The sequence below is a fragment of the Ornithorhynchus anatinus genome, chromosome 5 (assembly GCF_004115215.2).
Source record: "Ornithorhynchus anatinus isolate Pmale09 chromosome 5, mOrnAna1.pri.v4, whole genome shotgun sequence".
Taxonomy (NCBI): Eukaryota; Metazoa; Chordata; class Mammalia; order Monotremata; family Ornithorhynchidae; genus Ornithorhynchus; species Ornithorhynchus anatinus.
This window is the reverse complement of record NC_041732.1, coordinates 103,681,288-103,701,623: the sequence shown is the minus strand read 5'-3', so window position 1 is coordinate 103,701,623 and position 20,336 is coordinate 103,681,288. Positions and strand designations below refer to the sequence as shown.

Genomic DNA, 20,336 nt, shown 5'->3' with positions numbered 1-20,336 from the left:
TAATGATAATCACCAAGGCCCAGAAACACCCGTCGCTTCGCAGCTCTGCATTCTTCTGGAGCTGGAGGGCAACCGCTTCCACTCCAGTCGGTCAGAGAAGTCGCAGGGCCTAGTGGGTAGAGCACAGGCCCGGCAGGCACAAGGCTCTGGGTTCTAATCCCGGCTCTGCCACCCGTCTGCCTCACGTCTTCTGGGCCTCAGTTCCCTCATCTGCAAAATGGGGATTAACGAGACCGTGAGCCCCAAATAAAACGGGGACTGTGTCCAACCTGATTAGCTCGTATCTACCCCAGCGATCAGTACAGTGCCTGGCACGTAAGAAGCACTTAGCAGAGACCATTTTTAAAAGAGAAAGCCAACATGAAATCTGTAGAAAAATGGAGAGGTGCTTTTCGTCTTTCGTAGACCTAGTAAAAATGGTAACGATCAGTCCAACCCCAAACCCTGTCCCCCCTCGGCCTTTACCATCTCCATCGGTCTCGTAACCTTGGTGTCGTCCTTGACTCCTCCCTCTCATTCAACCCATATATTCCCCCTGAACCACCGCATCATCTTCCTCGCTGACCTCCCAGCCTCCCGTCTCTCCCCACTCCAGTCCATACGCCGCTCCGCTGTCTGCTTCGTTTTTCCACAGAAACGTTCAAATCATGTCTCTCCACTTCTCAAAAGTCTCCAGTGGTCACCCGTCCACCTCCGCATCCAACAGAAACGCGTCCCCATCGGCTTTCAAGCCGTCCGTCCCCCGGTCCCCTCCTCCCTGCCCTCCCTTCTCTCCTCCTCCACCATCCTGGGCCGCACACTCCGCTCCTCTGCCGCCGCTCACCTCCTCCGTGGGCCCCCGGCTCGCCCGCCCACCCCTGGCCCACGTTCTTCCTCCTCTAATCCCCCAGACGGTGACTCTCCCCCCGCTTCAAAAACTTATTGAAGGCCCACCTCCTCCAAGAGGCCTTCCCTGCCTGCTCCTTCCTTTCCTCTTCTCCCACTCCCTTCCGCGTCGCCCCGACTCGCACTATTCATCCCCCCCCCCAGCTCCGCACCCACTTATGTCCACATTCCTCATTTATCGATTTCTCTTCATGTCCGTCTCCCCCTCTAGACCGTGAGCTCGCCGTGGGCAGGGAATGTGTCTGTTTATTGCTCTGTTGTACTTTCCAAGGCCCGTAGCACAGTGCTTTGCACGCAGTAAGCCCTCAACAAATCCGCTTGAGTTATTGAATTATGGAATAAATGCGGTACTGAGCGCTCGCATTGTGCAGAGCACTGTACGAAGCGCTCGGGAGAGGGCGGTGCAACAGGCAGGAGACACGTTTCCCGCCCACAGCGAGGTCAGAGCGAAGACGGAGCGAATCTGTATTATCGCCTGAGGGAAGCGCGACGGCGGGGAACCTCTCTTCTGTGTTGTACTGCTTTATGGGACTCCCCCCAGCTCAGTACGCAGCAAGCGCTCAGTAAATAGGATCGCCCGACAGGCCCGGGGCGGAGCCGGCAGCCTTAGAAGTAGGGAGAGCGGGTGGTCTCCTCCCCGTTCTACACGCGAGGAAGCGCCGCTCAGAGAGGTGAAGCGACTGGCCCAAGGCCACTCGGCGGGCCGACGGAGGGGCTGGGCCGAGGACCTTGGGCGCCCCGACCACCGGACCCGGCCTCTCCTCTCCCCCACCCCCGACTAGGGTAGCTAGTGATCGGTCCGACAGGGTGGGGGGAGGGAGTGGCGAGTAGAAGGTCCTACTAAATCGCCGCCCTGTCCCCTCTCCTCGCCCGACAGACGGCCGGCAACGACCCGTACTGTTTCGTGGAGTTCTACGAGCATCGCCACGCGGCCGCGGCCCTGGCCGCCATGAACGGTCGGAAGATCATGGGGAAGGTAAGCCGGCGGCTCTGAAGGGGGACTTGGAGAGGAAATGCCTTAAAGTTGGTTGATAACGGTTATGTGGAGGAGTCACCTTCCCCTCCCTCACCCCAAAACACAAAAGGCAGAACTCACCCGTGAAAGGTAAATGCTGCGTTCCTCTTCTCTCCCATTCAGATTTTCACGCGAGAGGAAGGGGGTCGGGGAGGCCGGGGTGGGGAGGTCAGAGGCGTAGCCTAGAGGAAGGGGGAATTTAAGGGAATCGAGGGAAGAAAGAAGAGTGGACTTCTCAAATACGTGTTTTTTCTTTCTCATTCTGTAAAGGTAAGGTAGAGTAGAGTGAACCCGGAGAAACCTCTAGAACTCGGGCCTCTCGCCTTAATCTGCAGAGAATTAGGGGCCCAGAGAAGTTTAGTACAGTGCTCTGTACCTAGCGAGCGCTCAATAAATACTTTTGAATGGATTTTGCCCCAAATCTAGTTTCTTGGCCTCTAACTTTCCGTCACAGAGTTGTTTCATTTGTTTCCGGTTTTTTTTTGTTTTTTTTTAAAAACGGTGCGAATGCGATCGTCACGTCGGGGTTTAAGCTCGTCACGGGCGGGGGCTGCGTCCGTCTATTGTATTATACCTTCTCGAGCGCTTAGCGGAGTGCTCCGCGCACAGTAAGCACTCGATAAATACGACCGAATGGAGTCGAGTTCCTCCTATATAACTTGAGCCACTGTCATTTGTAGGAAGTCAAAGTGAACTGGGCCACGACCCCCAGCAGTCAGAAGAAAGATACAAGCAGTAAGTGCGATTTATGCTCTTTGGGGAAAAGACAAGCAAAAGAATGTTTTTTATTACGGCTCGGCTAGTCATGTCATAAAGCGTCTAAGCTTCGTACGTGTTTGCAGTAATGTTTTTGAACGTTATCCTAAGTATGATTGAATGTGTTTGTGTTAATAAATTTAAGAACAAATCTAATCTTTGTCATCAGGTAGTACCGTTGTCAGCACACTGCGTTCACAAGGTAATTGTATCTTCTTAAACATACAACGAAATCTCTCGAGGGTCCGTTCACTGCCGGTCTCAAACGTTCAGTGGGGGTTTTTGAGGGGGGTGGGAGGGAGGGAGAAGCGGGCGGGCGGGGTGGTCCTCTCCCTTGGTTTTTCAGTGGCCGTCTCCCCCCGCCACGACCCCCAGCCCCCGCCCGGCTTGCCGTGAGAACGCGGCTCCTGCCCCGGTTGGCCCCGGGCGTCGGCCGGGCCCGCTCGGAAGGCGGCGGCCCGACGTGTGGCCGGCGTCCGGCCGAGCGGGGCCACGTCCCGGGCCCGCCTTCCTTCCCCCCGCCTTCTCACTAGTTTAACGGAGCCAGTCGTCGGGCGTTCCTCTCCCTTGCAAGCGTCACGCCAGTTCCTCGGGCTCCCAACGGATCTCGATCTCGGAGGGCGGCCGGGAGAATTTCCCCGTCTTCAGCGCGGGCGGCTCCCTCCTCTCCGGGGCCCGCTTTAGCGGCTCTGGCCTAGTCGGCCCGTCGTATTCTCGGACGCCGCCCGGGTGCAGAGCACTGGACCGAGGGCTTGGGAGAGGCCGGCAGAGCGATCGACAGACCCGGCGTCCCCTTGCCCGCCGCCGGGTCTGGACGCGGGGAGACCGCCGTGAACCCAGAGGGAAGGGAATTGGCCGTTTCCCTTCTGCGCCCTTAGTTCACCCGCACACGGCTTCACGGGAAGCGGAAGGGCTCGGCGACCCCGTCTGATGCTTTTCCCGGCACACCGGTGCCGCGCCGAGGATTTCTTTATCCTTTCCCACCCTCCGACCGCGTGGCGGTCGGGGGTCTCGTCCCGGTCGAGGCGACGGGCGTCCTCCCCTCTGCCTTTTTCTCCCCTCCGCCTCCTCGGCTACTCCAGCCCCACCGGCCCGTTGCCATTTATAAAGCACCGCATCGCGCTGAACTAATCGAACGCACCTAGCCGGGCACAACCAGGGGACGATTCAGCCCGTCGGTGGCTTTTTTGCAAACCTTAAAGCGACCGTTGAGCAGCCGTGGGCCAGCCCCGGGACTGGCTGGGGAAGTAACTCGGGGGAGACTCTCAGAAGCGGGTGGATTACGTCTGGGGAGCGTTCTTAAAAGTACCCCGGCTCCACCCACCCCGGGGTGATGATCTTCTTAGTGATCGGACCGAGTTATAGCTAAGTCCAGCACTGTGTTTTGACGCGTTCTGTCTATACGGAAGTGGTCTCGTGCCCTCTGAATGCTCGATCGAGAATGTTTTCCCCAGCGGTTTTGGCAGACTTTTAAAGTTTTAATTTTTCTCTTCGTCCCCCTCCCCGCCCTCTCCTCCCCTAAGACCATTTCCACGTCTTCGTCGGCGATCTCAGTCCGGAAATCACAACCGAAGACATAAAAGCTGCCTTCGCACCGTTCGGAAGGATATCGTAAGTACCGGACGGCGGTTTCAACGCCCGAACCCGAAAAGGGCAGCGTACGAGCCGTCTGCCTGAATGGCACGCCTCGATCGGGTCCCAGAAGTGAGGGGGTGTAGGCGGTTTAAACATTGGAGCTCGGGAAGGAAAGGTCGCCGAGGAAGAGTCGTGCTTCATTAGTCAGGGTTTGTCAGTCGGCGAACGATCGGGGGAGTGTTTTTCAGGCGGCTGAGGCCTCTATGCTACGCTTGGGTGTGTCAGGGACCGGGCCCCCGGTCGGTCACTTGTATTTTAAAATGTTGATGGTGTGCGGAACAGTGTACCGAGCTCTGGGGAGAGTACAGTGTAACAATATAACAGACACACGCCCTGCCTGAAATGGGCTTGTGGTCCAGAGGGGAAGACAGACATTAATATAAGTAAATCAGTTACAGAAATGGACATGAGTGCTGTAGGCCTGGGGCGGCGGGGTTCAATAAAGGGAGTAAGGGTGGCGCAGAGGGAGTGGGAAAATTAGAAAGGAGGGCTAAGTCTGGGAAACCCTCTTGGAGGAGATGGGCCTTTCAGAAAGGCTTCAAAGGTGGGGAGAGTCATCGTCTGTTGGATATTCATTCAGTCGTATTTATTGAACGCCTACTGTGTGCAAAGCATTTTACTAAGTGCTTGGGAGAGTGCGATATAACAACAGACTCATTCCCTGCCCAGTGAGCTCACAGTCCAGAGGGGGAGACAGACGTTAAGGCACATAAATAAATAGCAGATATAGACATATGAGCTGTGGGAGGGGGGAGGGAGGATGAATGAAGGGAGCAAATCAGGGCGACGCAGAAGGGAGCGGGCGGAGAGGAGGGTGTGGTCAGGGAAGGCTTCTCGGAGGAGATGGGCCTTCACTGAGGTTTTGAAGTGGGGGGAGAGCGATCATCTGATATGAGGAGGGAGGGCGTTCCGGGCCAGGGGTAGGATATGGGCGAGAGGTCGGTGGCGAGATAGACGAGAGGGAGGTAAAGTGAAAAAGTTAGCATTAGGGGAACAAATTCTGTGGCCAGGGTTGTAGTAGGAGTGAGGTGAGGGAGGAGGGGGCAAGATGATGGAGGACCTTAAAGCCAATGGTGAGGAGTTTCTGTTCGATGCGGAGGTGGATGGGCAACCACTGCGGGCTGTTGAGGAGGGGGGGAAACGTGTCCTGAACGTTTTTAAGGGAAGATGATCCGGGCGGCAGAATGGAGTATGAACCGGGCAGGGGAGAGACAGGAGGCAGGGAGGTCAGCGAGGAGGCCGACGCAATAATCGAGGCCGGCTGGGACGAGTGCTCGCATTCATGTGGTAGCAATTTGGACGGAGGGGAAGGGGTGGATTTTGGCAATGCTGTGAAGGTAGGAGTGATAGGGTTTAGCGCTGGCTTGAATAGGTGGGTTGAGCGAGAGAGAGGAGTCAAGGAGAAGGCCATGTCTGCGGGCTCGTGATACAGGAAGGATGGTGGGGCTGTCACCAGTGATGGGAAAGTAAGCGAGAGGATGGGGTTGGGGGGGAAGAGAAGAGGCTCGGTTTTAGCCTTATTAAGTTTGAGATGACAGGAGGACATCCAAGGAGAGATGTCTCGAAGGCGGGAAGAGTTGCGAGACTGCAGAGAGGGGGAGAGATCGGGGCTGGAGATGGAGATTTGGGTGTCGTCAGCGTAGAGGTGATAATTGACGCCGTGGGAGCGAATGAGTTCTCCAAGCGAGTGGGTGTAGGTGGAGAGAGAAGGTGACTCAGAACTGAATCTTGAGGGAACCCCACAGTTAGGCGGTGGGAGGCAGAGGAGAAGACCGCGAAGGTGACTGGGAACGAAGGGCCGGAGAGGAGAACCGGAGAGGAAAGTGTCAGTGAAGACCAGGTCGGATAATGTTTGCAGGAGAAGGGGGTGGGCCGCAGTGTCGGGAGCAGCTGAGAGGTGGAGGAGGATGAGGATGGAGTAGAGCCCGTTGGATTTGGCAAGAAAGATCGTCGGTGACCTTTGAGAGAGCCGTTACCGGGGAGCGAAGGGGGAGGAAGCCAGATTGGAGGGAATCGAGGAGAGGAACTTGAGACGGCGGGTGTAGACGACTCACTCGAGGATTTTGGAAAGGAATGGGAGGAGGGAGATGGGGCGATAACCGGCCGGAGCCGTGGGGTCAAGGGAGGGTTTTTTTAGGATGGGGGAGACGCGGGCGTGTTCGAAAGCAGTGGGGAAGAAGCCACTGGCGAGTGACCGGTTGAAGAAGGCAGTTAGGGAGGGAAGAGGGAAGAGGACAAGCGTTTTGATGCGGTGCAGAGGAACAGAGTCAGGTGCCCAGGTGGAGGGCGTGGACTTTGAGAGAAGGCGGGAGATTTCCTCTGAGGATCCTGCTGGGGAAGATGGAAGAGTTGAAGAAGGGGCAGGAGAGATTTACCGGAGATCACGACTGATCGTGGCAATTTTGTTGATGAAGTAGGGGGCCACGTCCCCGGGGGGTAAGGGTGGCGGGGGGAGGGGGCCCCGAGGAAGGAGTTAAATGTCTAGAAAAACTGGCGAGGGTGTCAATAAAGGTGGGGAAATAGTTTGGCCGGGCAGGGGGGAGGGAGAGAGCACGCAAGGAGAAAATTGAAGCGGACGTAGTCGGCCTGATATTTAGATTTCCGCCAGCGGCGCTCTGTGACTCGAGCGAAGGAGCCGGACCGTGGAGGAGATAATAATAATAATAATAATGTTGGTATTTGTTAAGCGCTTACTATGTGCAGAGCACTGTTGTAAGCGCTGGGGGAGATACAGGGGAATGAGGTGGTCTCACATGAGGCCCACAGGCTTCATCCCCATTTTACAGACGAGGTAACTGAGGCACAGAGAAGTTAAGTGACTTGCCCACAGTCACACAGCTGGGTTGGCGGTACGAGATCGACGAAAGGATGGGGGAGCGAGCGAGTTGAGTTCGGAAGAGAGGGTGGCGTTGAGAGCGTCACTTTGGTCATCGAGGGAACGGAGGCTTTAACGGGGCATGATGAGTTGAGAAGATCGGGTGGGATCCAGAGATCGGAGGTGTCTGTGGGGGAACAGGCCAGGTTTAGGGGGAGGAGGTGGCGGTCAGAGGGATCTCGGAGCCGGCGAGAGATCCCGCAGTGGCTAGAGATGGTGAGATCTAGCCCGTGCCCAGGTCGGTGAGTGGGTGAGGCGGGGGGGAGCAGGAGGTCAGCGGAGTTGAGGAGTGGTTGAAGGCGGGCGGCGGAAGGGTCGTCGGGATCCTCCGTGTGGATATCGAGGTCCCCGAGGATCCGCGAAGGCAAGGAGAAGGAAAGGATGTGAGAAAGGGATCAGAATGGCGAAAGAAGTCGGAGGTGGGACCCGGGCGGGGCCGCAGGTGACCGTGACTAGAATCCGGAACGGGTGGTAGAGGCGGATGATACGGGCTTCGAAGGAAGGGAAAGAAAGGGATGGGGGAGGCGGGACGGTGAGAAAACAGAAGCGGGGCGCGAGGAGGAAGCCGACGCCTCCTCCTTTCCCAGTGAGTCTGGGGGAGCGGGAGAACGTAATAAGTGCTCAATAAATACTGTCGAGCGAACGTAAGACGAGGCCCTCTCTGGAGAGAGCGGCAGGGGAGACCGTGGCGTCGGGAGAGAGCCGGGTTTCAGGGGTGGCGAGGAGGAGTGACTGGGACAGAGGTAGGTCAGTAAGCTTACTATGTGCCAGGCGCCGTTCTAAGCCCAGGGCGGATACAAGATAATCGGGTTGGACACGGATCGGGCTCCCAGTCTCCATCCCCATTTTAGAGATGAGGGAACCGAGGCCCAGAGCTGTGAGGTGAGTTGCCCAAGGTCCCCCAGCAGACAAGCGGCAGAGCCGGGGATTAGAATCCGTGACCTTCCGACTGCCAGGCCCGGGCCTCACCCACTAGGCCGTGTTGCTTCACCCTTAGCCTGTCGGTTTAGCGCTTCCTCCGGGCAGATTTCCAGCACGGTCACGTGAGACGGTCCTTAGGGGCCTCGGGGCCAACGCCTCCCACCCCGGAAGCCGGGTCCCCCACCGGCTCTCGGCCCGGGGGCTCGAAACCACGAAAACCACCGGGCCGGCCGCGGTTTTTAGACTTCGGGCACCCCGAGGAGGGTCGGTTTAAGAGGTAGCGACCGCGGCAGTCACCGAGGCGGACGTCCGGGGGTCGGACCGTTCGGGGACACTCCGTGAACGAGAAGCAGGGTGGATGGCGTGGCACGGTGGCCAGAACCCGGGCCTGGGAGTGAGAAGATCACGGGTTCTAATCCCGGCTCCGTCACTCGCCCGCTCTGTGACCTTGGCCGAGTCGCTTCACTTCTCTGGGCCTCAGTTACCTTGTCTGTCAAATGGGGATTAATAATAATAATAATATTGGTATTTAAGCGCTTACTATATGCCAAGCACTGTTCTAAGCACTGGGGGAGATACAGGCTCATCAGATTGTCCCAGGTGGGGCTCACCGTCTTCATCCCCATTTGACAGATGAGGTCAATGAGGCCCAGTGAAGTGACTTGCCCAAGGTCACACAGCCGACGAGTGGCGGAGCCGGGATCAGAACCCAGGACCTCTGACTCCCAGGCCGGGCTCTTTACCGTGAGCCTCACCTGGGACAGGGATGGTGTCCAGCTTGATTTGCTCATGGCGCTTGGAACAGTGCCCGGCACATAGTAAGCGCTTAACAAATGTCATTATTATTATTATTATTATTATTCCCCCTTCGGTTCTACTGGGAGGGAAGTAGTGGGCAGAATCGAGGTGGCTCCGTTTTTGGAGTTGTGGCGCTAAGGGAGGGACAGGAAGTGAAGGGCAGGGGGAATGATTGCGGTGGGAGAAATAGATAGTAATAACGATAACCATTGTATCTGTTAAGCGCTTTGTGCCAGGGACCGTACTAAGCGCCGGGGTGGATGCAGTCAAGAAAGGGGCCGGCGGGCGGGCAATTCCCCAGCACCGCGGGTCGGGGAGGTCGGTGGGTCTTTCCGGTGTCGGGCCCGAGGAGAGCGGGGCGGGCGCCGAAGGAGCGCGAGGGCCGGAGGGAGGACCGGCCGGCCGGGGGAATTCCGATCCCGCCCGGCCCTGGCGGCGGCCCGGGGTGCCAAGGTAGCGCAGTGCCCTGCGCACAGCGAGCTCTCAATAAATACGATCGAATGAACGAGCGAATGGCAGGCTCGAGACGAGAAGCAGCACGGCGTCGTGGCCAGAGGCCGGGCCCGGGAGTCGGAAGGTCATGGGTTCTGATCGCAGCTCCGCCACCTGTCTGCCGTGTGACCCCGGGCCAGTCCGTCCTCTGGGCCTCGGTGACCTCATCTGGAAAATGGGGGTTGAGACTGGGGGGGTCCACGGGGGGCAGGGACCGGGTCCAACCCAATTTGCTTGTGTTCACCCCGGCGCTTAGTACAGGGTGAACGCTTACCAGATACCGCAATTCTCATGATATGGGCCCGCGCCCGCCGACCCCTCCACCACCCTGGCGGAGAGAAGAAGGGCCACCAGCCCCCCGGGGGTCAGGGAAGGAGGCAGATGTCCAGAGCTCCGCTCGGCGGCGTTCTCGAGCGTCGGCGGTCCCTTGGGACCTGGTTCCGGCCGGCTCCGGGCGGTCGGAGGTGGTCACGAGCCCTCTCCCCTTCTCCTCGCACCGGGGCCCGGCCCTGGGCCCTTTCGGCGTCATTCCCACCGGGGCGGGCGGGATGGCTGAAAGGAGTCCGCCCCTTCCCAGATTTTCGGGTAGAGAGGGCGTCGAGCGGAAAGGAACGGCACCTCTTACTGTTCTGTCGTCCTCTCCCAGGCGCTTAGTACAGGGCTCGGGACTCAACACCGTTGACCGACTGACTTGCTAGCAAAGGAGCTAATTTAGGGAGTCCTTTGTCACGGGGCCGACGGGGCTGAAAGAGGAGCCACGGCGCGGGCCGGAACTCGGCCCCGTCTTCCCGGACAAGGGGCCGATCGCAATCCCTCGATATATATCGAGCTCTTACTGGGCGCAGAGCGCTGTACTAAACGCTGCAGAGACGCGTTCCCTGCCCACGATGCGCTGACATCTTAATAGGTTCCTGAGAGAAGCAGCGTGGCTCAGCAGAAAGAGCCCGAGTTTGGGACTCCGAGATCATGGGTTCTAATCCTGGTTCCGCCACTCGTCAGCTGTGTGACTTTGGGCAAGTCACTTCACTTCTCTGGGCCTCAGTTCCCTCATCTGGAAAATGGGGATGAAGACTGCGAGCCTCACGTGGGACCACCCGATGACCTCGTATGTCCCCCAGCGCTTAGAACAGTGTTTGGCACATAGTAAGCATTTAACAAATACCAACATTAATGGGCCGGCGGTGACCTCGGTTAAAAGCCGTCGCTCCCGTCGAGTCAAGGTACGCATTTTGGCGTCTCGATATGGTATTCTCTAGTTCAAACCCCATGCAGAAATTTGCATTTCACCGAGGTCTCTCCGCTCCTTAACGTGTGAGCCTTTCAACTTTTTCGAGCGCTCTGCTTTCCAGGTTTTCGGTCAAGGTCAGCATAGGCCAGTTTCTCTTCCTTTCCGAGGCCGAACAAAGAAAGGGCAAGCTTCCCCATAGTTAAAAACTCTCCCCGGGCACCTTTTTACGGCTTTGCTCGCTTTTGCCGCCGATAAGAAAGGCGGCGACCTTCTCCTCTTTCCGAGAGTCAGCTCACACTCTGAAAATAGGCATTTATAGCAAACGTCGGCTCCCAAATATAATATTGAACGCTACGAGTGCAGGAGAGACGCCGAGAAGCGATGGGCCTTAGGGTTTTCCTGGTCGTGGTTCCTGAGTTCTGCCCAGATCGCGGAGTTGACCCAAGTCCCAGGACTTGTCGGGGCGTTTCATTTAAAGCTCCATTGCCCGGGTTTCCGATGGGAGTGCTTGGGTGCGAAAGCAAATCCGGCGAGAGTCTTGTTGGCAAAGCTGGCTTAAGCTTATAAGCTTATAAGTAAGTTTCCCGAGAAGCCCAATTTAATAATAGTAATAATAATGTTGGCATTTGTTAATCACTAACTATATACAAAGCGCTGTTCTAAGATCTGGGGAGGAAGGGCCATCGGGTTGTCCCACATGGGGCTCGCAGTCTTCATCCCCATTTTACAGATGAGGGAACTGAGGCCCAGAGAAGCGAAGTGACCGGCCCACAGTCACCCAGCCGACAAGCGGCGGGGCAGGGATTTGAACCCGTGATCTCTGACTCCCCAGCCCGTCGGAGTGTGGCTGTCATAACCCGGGTTTTGTTGGTTTGTTGTGTGTGAACTCTCCCTCCAATAATAGAATAGATAATAATGACGGTGTTTGTTAAGCGCATACTATGTGCCGAGCGCTGTCCTAAGCACTGGGGGAGATACAAGGTCATCAGGTTGTCCCACGTGGGGCTCACGCTTTTAATCCCCATTTTGCAGATGAGGTCACTGAGGTGCAGAGAAGTGAAGTGCCTTGCCCACGGTCACCCAGCAGAGAAGGGGCGGAGCCGGGATTAGAACCCAGGACCTCTGACTCCCAAGCCCGGGCTCTTGCCACTGAGCCGCGCTGCTTCTCAGAGGCAGCCCAGAGAGTTTGGATTATTTCAGAGTGTCACCGAAGAACAATCAGGATTGCCCTGGCTAATGACGTTCGATCCCCCCCATGTCTGCCGGGTGACCTTGGGCAAGTCACTTAGCTTCTCTGGGCCTGTTACCTCATCTGTAAAGTGGAGATTAAAGATCTGTGAGCCCCATGTGGGACAGGGCCTGTGCGCAACCCCAGCGCTTAGTACAATGCCTGACACATAATACGCGCTTAACAAATACCCCGATTATTATTAGTATTATCCATGAGGCTGTTTTCTTTATGACTTTCTTACTCTGTCTCTATTATCTGTCTCTCGTTTTTCCAACTCAGTCCTCGTTTTATGTCTCGTAGCTTCCAATCCATCTTGTAAGAACTCCTGTTTAAAATCACTCTGTGTCTAAAGCGAGTGTCTCGAGTGGTTTTTTTTTAATCCTTCAGTAGTGCAACCCTGTCTGAAAATGTCACTTTCTCAAAATTTGCAGCTGCCCACAAGTCCCAAAAGGGGATAACGAATTGACCCGAGAAAATTAAAGAAATCAGTTAACTGGCGACGTATGCCTTTTTAATTCCTATTTTTTGGGGGGCGGGGGAGTGGTTTGTTTCGATTTGTTTGGCTTTTTTGTTTTTCCTATTTTAACTTTTGAATTAGTATAGGTAGAGTTTGTTGGCTAGAGCGAGTTGTCCGTCGCACGGTTAAGGAAAGCCATTCATCTCATGTGCTAGTGAGCTGAAAGGGGCCCAAGTAATTGATGGGAATCGCCACCTTGACCTTGCATGACATTTAAAGCATTTTGAACCGGGAACTAAGCGCCGTAAAAGAGCGTCCCTTTCCCAGAGAAGCTAGAGATTCGCACGTTTACGAGATTAAGTTTAATTTGCTACGACAAGGCGTCGTGAACGAGTTTCGAGTAGAAGAGGTGACGTTTGCTTGGAGTGTTTTGCTGGGGGATGAAATGGTTCTGTCTAATTGAAGGTGAAATCCGTTAAAGGCTGTGTGTGAAACTCTTTGTGGGGTGGTTCTTTTTGGTGTGGGTTTGTGTTTTTTTTTAAAGTGGTGAATTTGGAATTCTAACGTGGTGACGGTTTCCGATTTTAGGGACGCACGTGTGGTGAAAGATATGGCAACGGGGAAATCTAAAGGATATGGTTTTGTCTCCTTCTTCAACAAATGGGTGAGCCATCCGAAAATCTCTCTGTTTGCACTCTGTCGGCCACCTGGTCGTGGGGTTTTCCATTTGAGACTGGCCATCTCCTCTACCGTTTGGGTTTTTTGTTTGGTTTGTATTCTTTCATGGGATTTGTTAAAGCGCTTACTGGGTGCCAGGCACCGTACTAAGCTCTGGGGTAGATATCAGCCAGACAGGTTGGACACAGTCCCCCTCCCGCACGGGGCTCAAGGTCTTCATCTCCATTTTACGGATGAGTCAACTGAGGCCCAGAGAAGCGAAGCGCCTTGCAGAAGGTCACGCAGCAGACCGGCGACGGAATCGGGATGACAACCCAGATCCTTCTGACTCCCAGGCCCGAGCCCTTTCCATTAGGCTGCGCTGCTTCTAATAATACTAATAATAATAATGTTGGTATTTGTTAAGCACTTACTGTGTACCAAGCAGTGTTAGGAGCTCTGGGGGAGATACAAGGTCATCAGGTTGTCCCATGTAGGGCTCACATTCTTCATCCCCGTTTTACAGATGAGGTCACCGGGGCCCAGAGAAGTGAAGTGACTTGCCCAAGGTCACCCAGTTGACAAACGGCAGAACCGGGATTAGAACCCACGACCTCTGACTCCCAAGCCCGGGCTCTTGCCGCTGAACCACGTCGCTTCTCGCCCGATGTCCGCTTCCGCCGGCCGTCGGGCCGAGATCCTCTGTCCCTCGCTAGCCCAGCGTCACTGGGAAAATCGCTTTACTTCTCTGGCCTCAGTTCCCTCCTCTGTAAAATGGAGGTGAGGACTGTGAGCCCCAAGTGGGACAGGGACTGTATCTTGTATCTCCCCCAGCGCTTAGAACAGTGCTTGACACGTAGTAAGCGCTTAAGAAATGCCAGTTTTATGATTGTGATGAGGAGGAGGATTATTAGAGGAGGAGCAGTAGTCCTTTCCTCGGGATAAAAACAAAAAAAAACTCATTTTCCCCAGTGAGTTCCCTTCTCCCCTTCGATGATTTGCCAGTTTCCGGTAGGTCGAGGCCCGAACAGTTTGGAAAGAGTCAGTCTCCCCGTCTCCAGGCCCCTCCCTCGGGCCCGCCGGCTCCCCTGGGATGGAGAGGGGATTCGGGAGCTCGGAGCGGAAGGAAGCGGGCCCGAGGCAGCGGAGGGAAGGGTTTTGGGGTCGGAGCTTCCGGCGGGGAGATGATGGTATTTGTTGAGCGCTTTTCTGTGTGCCGGGCAGCCTACCGAGGAGACGATAGAGTAATCAGGTCAGACACGGGCCCTGCCCCACGTGGGGCTCCCAGACTCAAACCCCATTTTGCAGATGAGGTAACTGAGGCCCAGAGGTAGAGGGGTGACTTGCCCGAGGCCACACAGCAGACAGGTGACAGAGCTGGAATTAGAACCCGGGTCCTTCCGACTGCCCGGCCCAAACCCTATCCACCGAGCCACTCTGCTTCCCTGTGACGGTGCCAGGTGATGCTCCGTGATTAAAAGTGGATTTTCTCTCCCGGTCCGTTGCGTGTGTCTCGTGGAGGACAGGATGCCGAAAACGCCATTCAGCAGATGGGCGGGCAGTGGCTCGGCGGACGGCAAATCAGAACCAACTGGGCGACGCGAAAACCTCCGGCTCCCAAGAGTAACTTCGAAGGTAAGTCCGTCGCCGGCGGGGAGAGGGGACGGGAGGCCCGGGTTCGCAAAGGGGAGCCGCGGTCGGGCGGCCCCCGACCGCGGAAGCGAATGCCGAAGCGGGGCCGGGCCGAAAAGTCGGGCCCCTGCCCGGCTAGATGCCGAGGGCCGGGGGGGTGACGGCGCCAAGGCGAGAGGCGGGGACCGGCAGAAGGACGGCCTGGCTCCCCGGTTCCCTTCAGGGCACGGGGAGGTGAAATGGTTCAAACGTCTTCCTGCCGTCGGGGAAGACGGAGAAATCGGTAGCGCCGCGGGAGGGCGGCTTAACGGTGCTTGGCTCGTTGCATTCACTCATTCGATAGTATTTACTGGGTGCTGACTATGTGCAGAGCACTGTACTAAGCGCTTGGAACGGACAGTTCGGCAACAGAGAGAGACAATCCCCGCCCGGTGACGGGCCCACGGTCTAATCGGGGGAGACGGACGGACAAAAACGAGACAACATCATCACGATAAATAGAATCAAGGGGATGGACATCTCATGAACAAAATAAATAGGGTAATAAGTAATATATACAGATGAGCACAGTGCTGAGGGGAGAGGAAGGGGGAAAGAGCAGAGGGTGGGGGGGACGGGGGACGTAGTAAGCGCTTTAGAAATACCAACATTATTATTCACCATGGTCTGTCCCGGAGCGGAAAGTGCCGTGCCCCGGCGCCGCCCCCCCAGACGTCCCCCTTTCTTCTCTTCCCCCAGCAAACACCAAACAGCTGTCCTACGACGACGTCGTCAATCAGTCCAGTCCGAGCAACTGCACTGTATACTGCGGTGGGGTCACTTCGGGGTTGACAGGTAAGCGCGTCATCTGCGGACTCTTGGGGTGTGAACCCCCCCCCCCTTTCCCCTCCCCACTGCGGTATTGATAATAATAATGCTGATAATAAGAATGGCACTCGTTAAGGCGCTTACTACGTGCCACGCACCGTTTTAAGCACCGGAGTAGTTACAAGTTAATCAGGTTGGACCCAGTCCCCGTCCCCCGTGGGGCTCCCGGTCTTCACCCCCGTTTTCCAGAGGAGGGAACCGAGGCCCGGAGAAGTGAAGCGGCCTGCCCGAGGTCACCCGGCAGACGCGGGGCGGAGCCGGGATTAGAACCCAGGACCCTCTGACGCCCGGGCCCTAGCCACTCCGCCACGACGTCGTCACGCCCCGCAAGCTCTGGGAGTGGAACGGAGGTGCGGAGGACCTGAAGGGGGATTTCTCCTTTCGTTTCAGAACAACTGATGCGCCAGACTTTCTCCCCGTTTGGTCAGATCCTGGAGATCCGAGTGTTTCCAGATAAAGGATACTCATTTGTACGGTAGGGGCTCGTCTTTGGGTCTGTTCACGTTTTATTTTTTCCTCCGCGGCGGTTCGTCGGGGAGAGTCCGTTGGGCCAGCTGCCGCCGGGCGATGCCCCCCTGACCCGAGGGAGCCCTCCGCGGCCGCCGGCTTCGAGGGGGAGGTCGGCGAGGTCCGTCGGCCCGAGGGGGCGGCGGGAGGCGGGGGCGGCGTCCGTATCCCGACTCCGCCCGAGCGGTGGCTCCGGGCCGGGCGCCGGAACGTCCGAGTGGCGAGGACTTCCCCGGGCGAGTGCCCGCCCCGACGGGAGGGGGATGGCCGACTGGGAGGGGGCGTGCGGGGGCTCGGATCGGGGCGGTTTTCCAGGGGTCTCCTTAACCGGCCTCCGCGTTCCGGACCGGTCACCCCCACCACGGGTGTACTGGGCATCTGTTATAATAATAATTACGGCCTTTGTTAAGCATTTACTAGGATCCAGACACTGTACTAAGCGCTGGGGTGGATACCAGCCAACCGGCTTGGACACGGTCCCTGTCCCACGGGGGGCACGCAGTCTCCATCCCCTTTTTCCAGTCGAGGGAAGTGAGGCCCAGAGAAGTGACTTGCCCGAGGTCACGCGGCAGACAAGTGGCGGAGCCGGGATTAGAACCCGTTTCCTTCTGATGTCCAGGCCCGGGCTCCACCCACTCTGCCACGCTGCACCTTTACCCGGTCCTTTCCACCCCCCCGGCCGTTTCAGGAGAGAGGTTCCAGTCTTCCTCACTTGTCGCCTTTCCCAAAGAGTCGTTCCCCCCTCCTTCCCTCTTGCTATAATCAACGGTGTAACGTAAACCCAATCGTTTTGTCATCGTTTTTCCATTCTGCCTGTCTGCTCTACTCCTGTGCTGCTGATCTATTTTGACCGATTTGGAAGATTGGTTTTATCCAAGCGATTCATTCGTCCAATAGTATTTTCTGAGCACTTACTCTGTGCAGAGCACTGTACTAAGCACTTGGAATGGACAATTCGGCAACAGATAGAGACGATCCTTGCCCATCGACGGGCTCACGGTCTAATCGGGGGAGGCGGACGGACAAAAACGAAACAACTTAATCACGATAAATAGAATCGAGGGGATGGTCGCCTCATTAACTGTGTGACTGTGGGCAAGTCACTTCACTTCTCTGGGCCTCAGTGACCTCATCTGTAAAACGGGGATTAACCGTGAGCCTCACGTGGGACGACCCGATGACCCTGTATCTCCCCCAGCGCTTAGAACAGTGCTCTGCACCTAGTAAGCGCTTAACAAATACCAACATTATTATTATTAACAAAATAAATGGGGTGATAAAAATATGTGGCGACTTACCCCTCTGGGGAATCGTAGAAGATTTTTGTAGGTGTTCTGATTAATTTTGCCCGTCCCCACTAGTCCTTTTACCGTCGGTTCCCCCGCTTTCTTGTGGCGGGGAGCGGTCGTTGGCCCCCGTGGGTGCCCCGAGACTGCTCGACCACAGCGGGGGTGGGGGGCGTCTGCCAAGCAGGCCGGCTCCGGGCACCCCGGCGGGCCCTCCTGGAGGTTGGACGGGCGCGGAGGGGCTGCTCTCGGCCTCACCCCGTCCCCTCGCCCCCCACAAAACTCGGGGACCCGGGGCGGAAATGCCAGGGATGGGAGGCCGGGGGTCTCTCCGCCGCACCGGGGCCTCTGGCCTTAGCGGCTACTGAAAAGAGAACCGGGGACCCGCCAGCCGGAGGAGTCCAGTCCCTCGGACCTCTCCCCTCCTCTTCTTCCCTGCCCACGAGGCGCTTCCCGTCTCTCGAGCAGCCTGGCGTCATGGAGAGAGAGCTCGGGTTCTCATGCCGGCTCCGCCGCCTGTCCGCCGCGTGACCTCGGGCAAGTCGCTTCACTTCTCTGGGCCTCAGTTCCCTCATCTGGAAAATGGGGATTGAGGCGGCGAGCCCCCCCCGGGGGACGGGGACTCTGTCCAACCCCATTTCTTTGTAATAGTAAGGATGGTAGCGCTTGCCGGGTGCCGGGCGCTCTGTTAAGCGCTGGGGGTAGATACAGGCAAACGAGGTTGGGCACAAGCCCTGTCGCACGCGGGGCTCACGGCCTCCGCTGCTTAATACAGTGCCTGGCGCATAGTAAGCGCTGAACAAGAAGCGCAGTTGGTATTATTCGCCGTCGCATTTATTAAGCGCCTAAACCGCGTGCAGGGCACCGTACTAAGCGCAGCAATAAAGAGCGACCATCCCTGCCCTCAACGAGCTCGCGGTGTAGAGGACGAGCTCACGGCCCACGTACCGGAACGTCTAGTCCAGTGCCCCGCCCGCCGTGAGCGCCCGACAGACCCCCGCCGCCGGCCGGATCGGGGGGGGCCGGGGGCGGCCTCGGAGGCCCCCCCTGAAACGCGGCCGTCTGTCGGGGACAGGTTCAATTCCCACGAGAGCGCCGCCCACGCCATCGTCTCGGTGAACGCCACCACCGTCGAGGGCCACGTCGTCAAGTGCTACTGGGGTAAAGAGACTCCGGATCTGTCCAGTCCGGTCCCCCAGGTGAGTCCCGGCGCCCGGCCCGCCCTCGCCGCCCGCCCGGTCCTCGCCGCCGGGCGTCTTCGGGTCCGGCGCTAGTGTGTAAGGGCTGTTCCTAAATGTATTATAGTTCCAGAGTGGTGTTTCATGGATTGCAGTGGTGACATGGTGAATGTGACCTCCTCAATTGCCTCAGGCTTCCCCCAGTGGATTTAAAAATGCTCCGCCAAACATAACAGGGTATTCGATCTTCTTTTTTTTTTTTTTTTTCTTTTTTAATACTCGATAGATTCTTATTTTTTGGTTTGGTTTTTGGTTTGGTTTTTTTCCCCGCCCCGTTCACCTCCCGCCCTCCCCGCCAAAACTCACAAGCATGCTCCGGTCGACTAAAAACCTCGGAGAGCCGAGCCGTCCGCCCGCGGGGCGGGGGTCCCGGAAAGGGCCTCGATCGTCTCGCCCGGGCAGGTCGCGGCCTCCTCCTCGCCTCCCCGAGCTTCCCCTCGGGGGGGGGGGGGGGTCGGAATCGGAGGAAGAGCCGGAGACGGACGCGGCCTCCGCTCCCCCACGGACTCGTTTTCGTCCCGCCCCGTCCGGCCCCCACGTCCGAGCCGAGGCCGAGGGTCGAGCGGACCGATGTCGGCGAAGGCCTCGGGAGGCTTAGGGATGACTTTAGAAAGCACGCGCGAGCCACCCCCGAGGACCGGGTTGGATTTGCAGGGCAGCGGGGGTCCGCCCGGGATGACCCGCCGAGGGCCGTGGAGGTCGAGAGGCGGCCGTCGGCGGCCGGGGGGGCCCCCTCGGCGTCTCTGTGCCTCCCCGACCCCCCGGATGCGACGCGGCCCAGGCGGCGGCGTTCCCGAGGCGGGGCCGGGGGCCGGGCCGGGCCGCGCTGACCCCTGCCGTCGCCGTCTCCTTTTCGAAGCAGAGTCAGATCGGCTACCCGCAGGCGTACGGGCAGTGGGGCCAGTGGTATGGCAACGCCCAGCAGATCGGCCAGTACGTGCCCAACGGCTGGCAGGTCCCCGCCTACGGGATGTACGGACAGGCTTGGAACCAGCAGGGATTCAAGTAAGCGCTTGGGGGCCCGGGGGGCGGACGGGAGGGGGAGCGGGGCGACCGCCCGACGGAGGACCCCCCCCGAGTCCGAGTGCCCTCGGGTTCCTCGCGGACCGGGATGGGCCCGGACCGGCCGCGGGGGCGGGGGAGGAGGCCGAGGCCGTTCGGGAGCGGGAAGGGCCCCGGTGTCCCGGGCCCGCCTCTCATCTCTGCCCGGGGAGGGCCTCCGAGCTCCCGAGGGCTGTCGCCCGGCAGGGAACCCGGCCCGGCTAGCCGGCCCCCGTGGGCGGGTTGACCTTCTCGCAGATGCTGCGGAGGTGGAGGGCCGGGCGGCGGCCGGGGGCCGGTGGGGTGGTCCTCCGGTTCTGGTGTCGGGACCTCGCGGGAGAGCCCTCCCGAACCCTGCCCCTCTCTCCACTCCCTGTCTCCTCCGAGGGCTGGGTTTTCTGGGGCACGGCTTTTAAAACGAACTCTCTCTCTCCCTCTCTTTCTCTCTCTCTCTTCCTCCCTCCCCTTCTCTCTCTCCCTCTCCCTCCCTCTCTTGCTCTCTTCCTCCTTCCCCTTCCCCTCTCCCTGTCTCTCTCCCTCTCTTCCTCCCTCTCCCTCTCTCTCTCCATCTTCCTCCTTATCTCTCTCCCTACCTCTCTGTCCTCTTTTTTTCCTCTCACTCTCTTCCTCCGCCCCTTCTCTCTCTCTCCCTCTCCCTCTCTTGCTCTCTTCCTCCTTCCCCTTCCCCTCTCCCTGTCTCTCTCCCTCTCTTCCTCTCCCTTTTTCTCTCTCCGTATCTCTCTCCCTACCTCTCTCTCCTTCTCTTTTTTCCTCTTACCTTCTCTTTATCTCGCTCTCTTCCTCCCTTCCCTTCT

General features: G+C 57.9%; 1 protein-coding gene across 10 annotated transcripts in view; it reads left to right on the top strand.

Annotated features, from left to right (window-relative positions):
• TIA1 (TIA1 cytotoxic granule associated RNA binding protein) overlaps positions 1-20,336 on the top strand; it is a 51,279-nt gene that overhangs the window by 29,372 nt on the left and 1,571 nt on the right. For 3 of the 10 annotated variants that reach the window (XM_039912161.1, XM_029065152.2, XM_029065154.2), the window contains exons 3-12: positions 1,763-1,861; positions 2,581-2,635; positions 2,826-2,858; positions 4,180-4,267; positions 12,882-12,957; positions 14,477-14,585; positions 15,321-15,416; positions 15,840-15,924; positions 18,318-18,441; positions 19,340-19,485. In XM_039912161.1, coding sequence (XP_039768095.1) covers positions 1,763-1,861; positions 2,581-2,635; positions 2,826-2,858; positions 4,180-4,267; positions 12,882-12,957; positions 14,477-14,585; positions 15,321-15,416; positions 15,840-15,924; positions 18,318-18,441; positions 19,340-19,485 — 911 coding nt within the window. Of the gene's footprint in view, positions 1-1,762; positions 1,862-2,580; positions 2,636-2,825; positions 2,859-4,179; positions 4,268-12,881; positions 12,958-14,476; positions 14,586-15,320; positions 15,417-15,839; positions 15,925-18,317; positions 18,442-18,547; positions 18,658-19,339; positions 19,486-20,336 lie in introns of those variants that run through there. The other 7 variants (XM_029065153.2, XM_029065155.2, XM_029065156.2 and 4 more) reach the window with 5 other exon arrangements.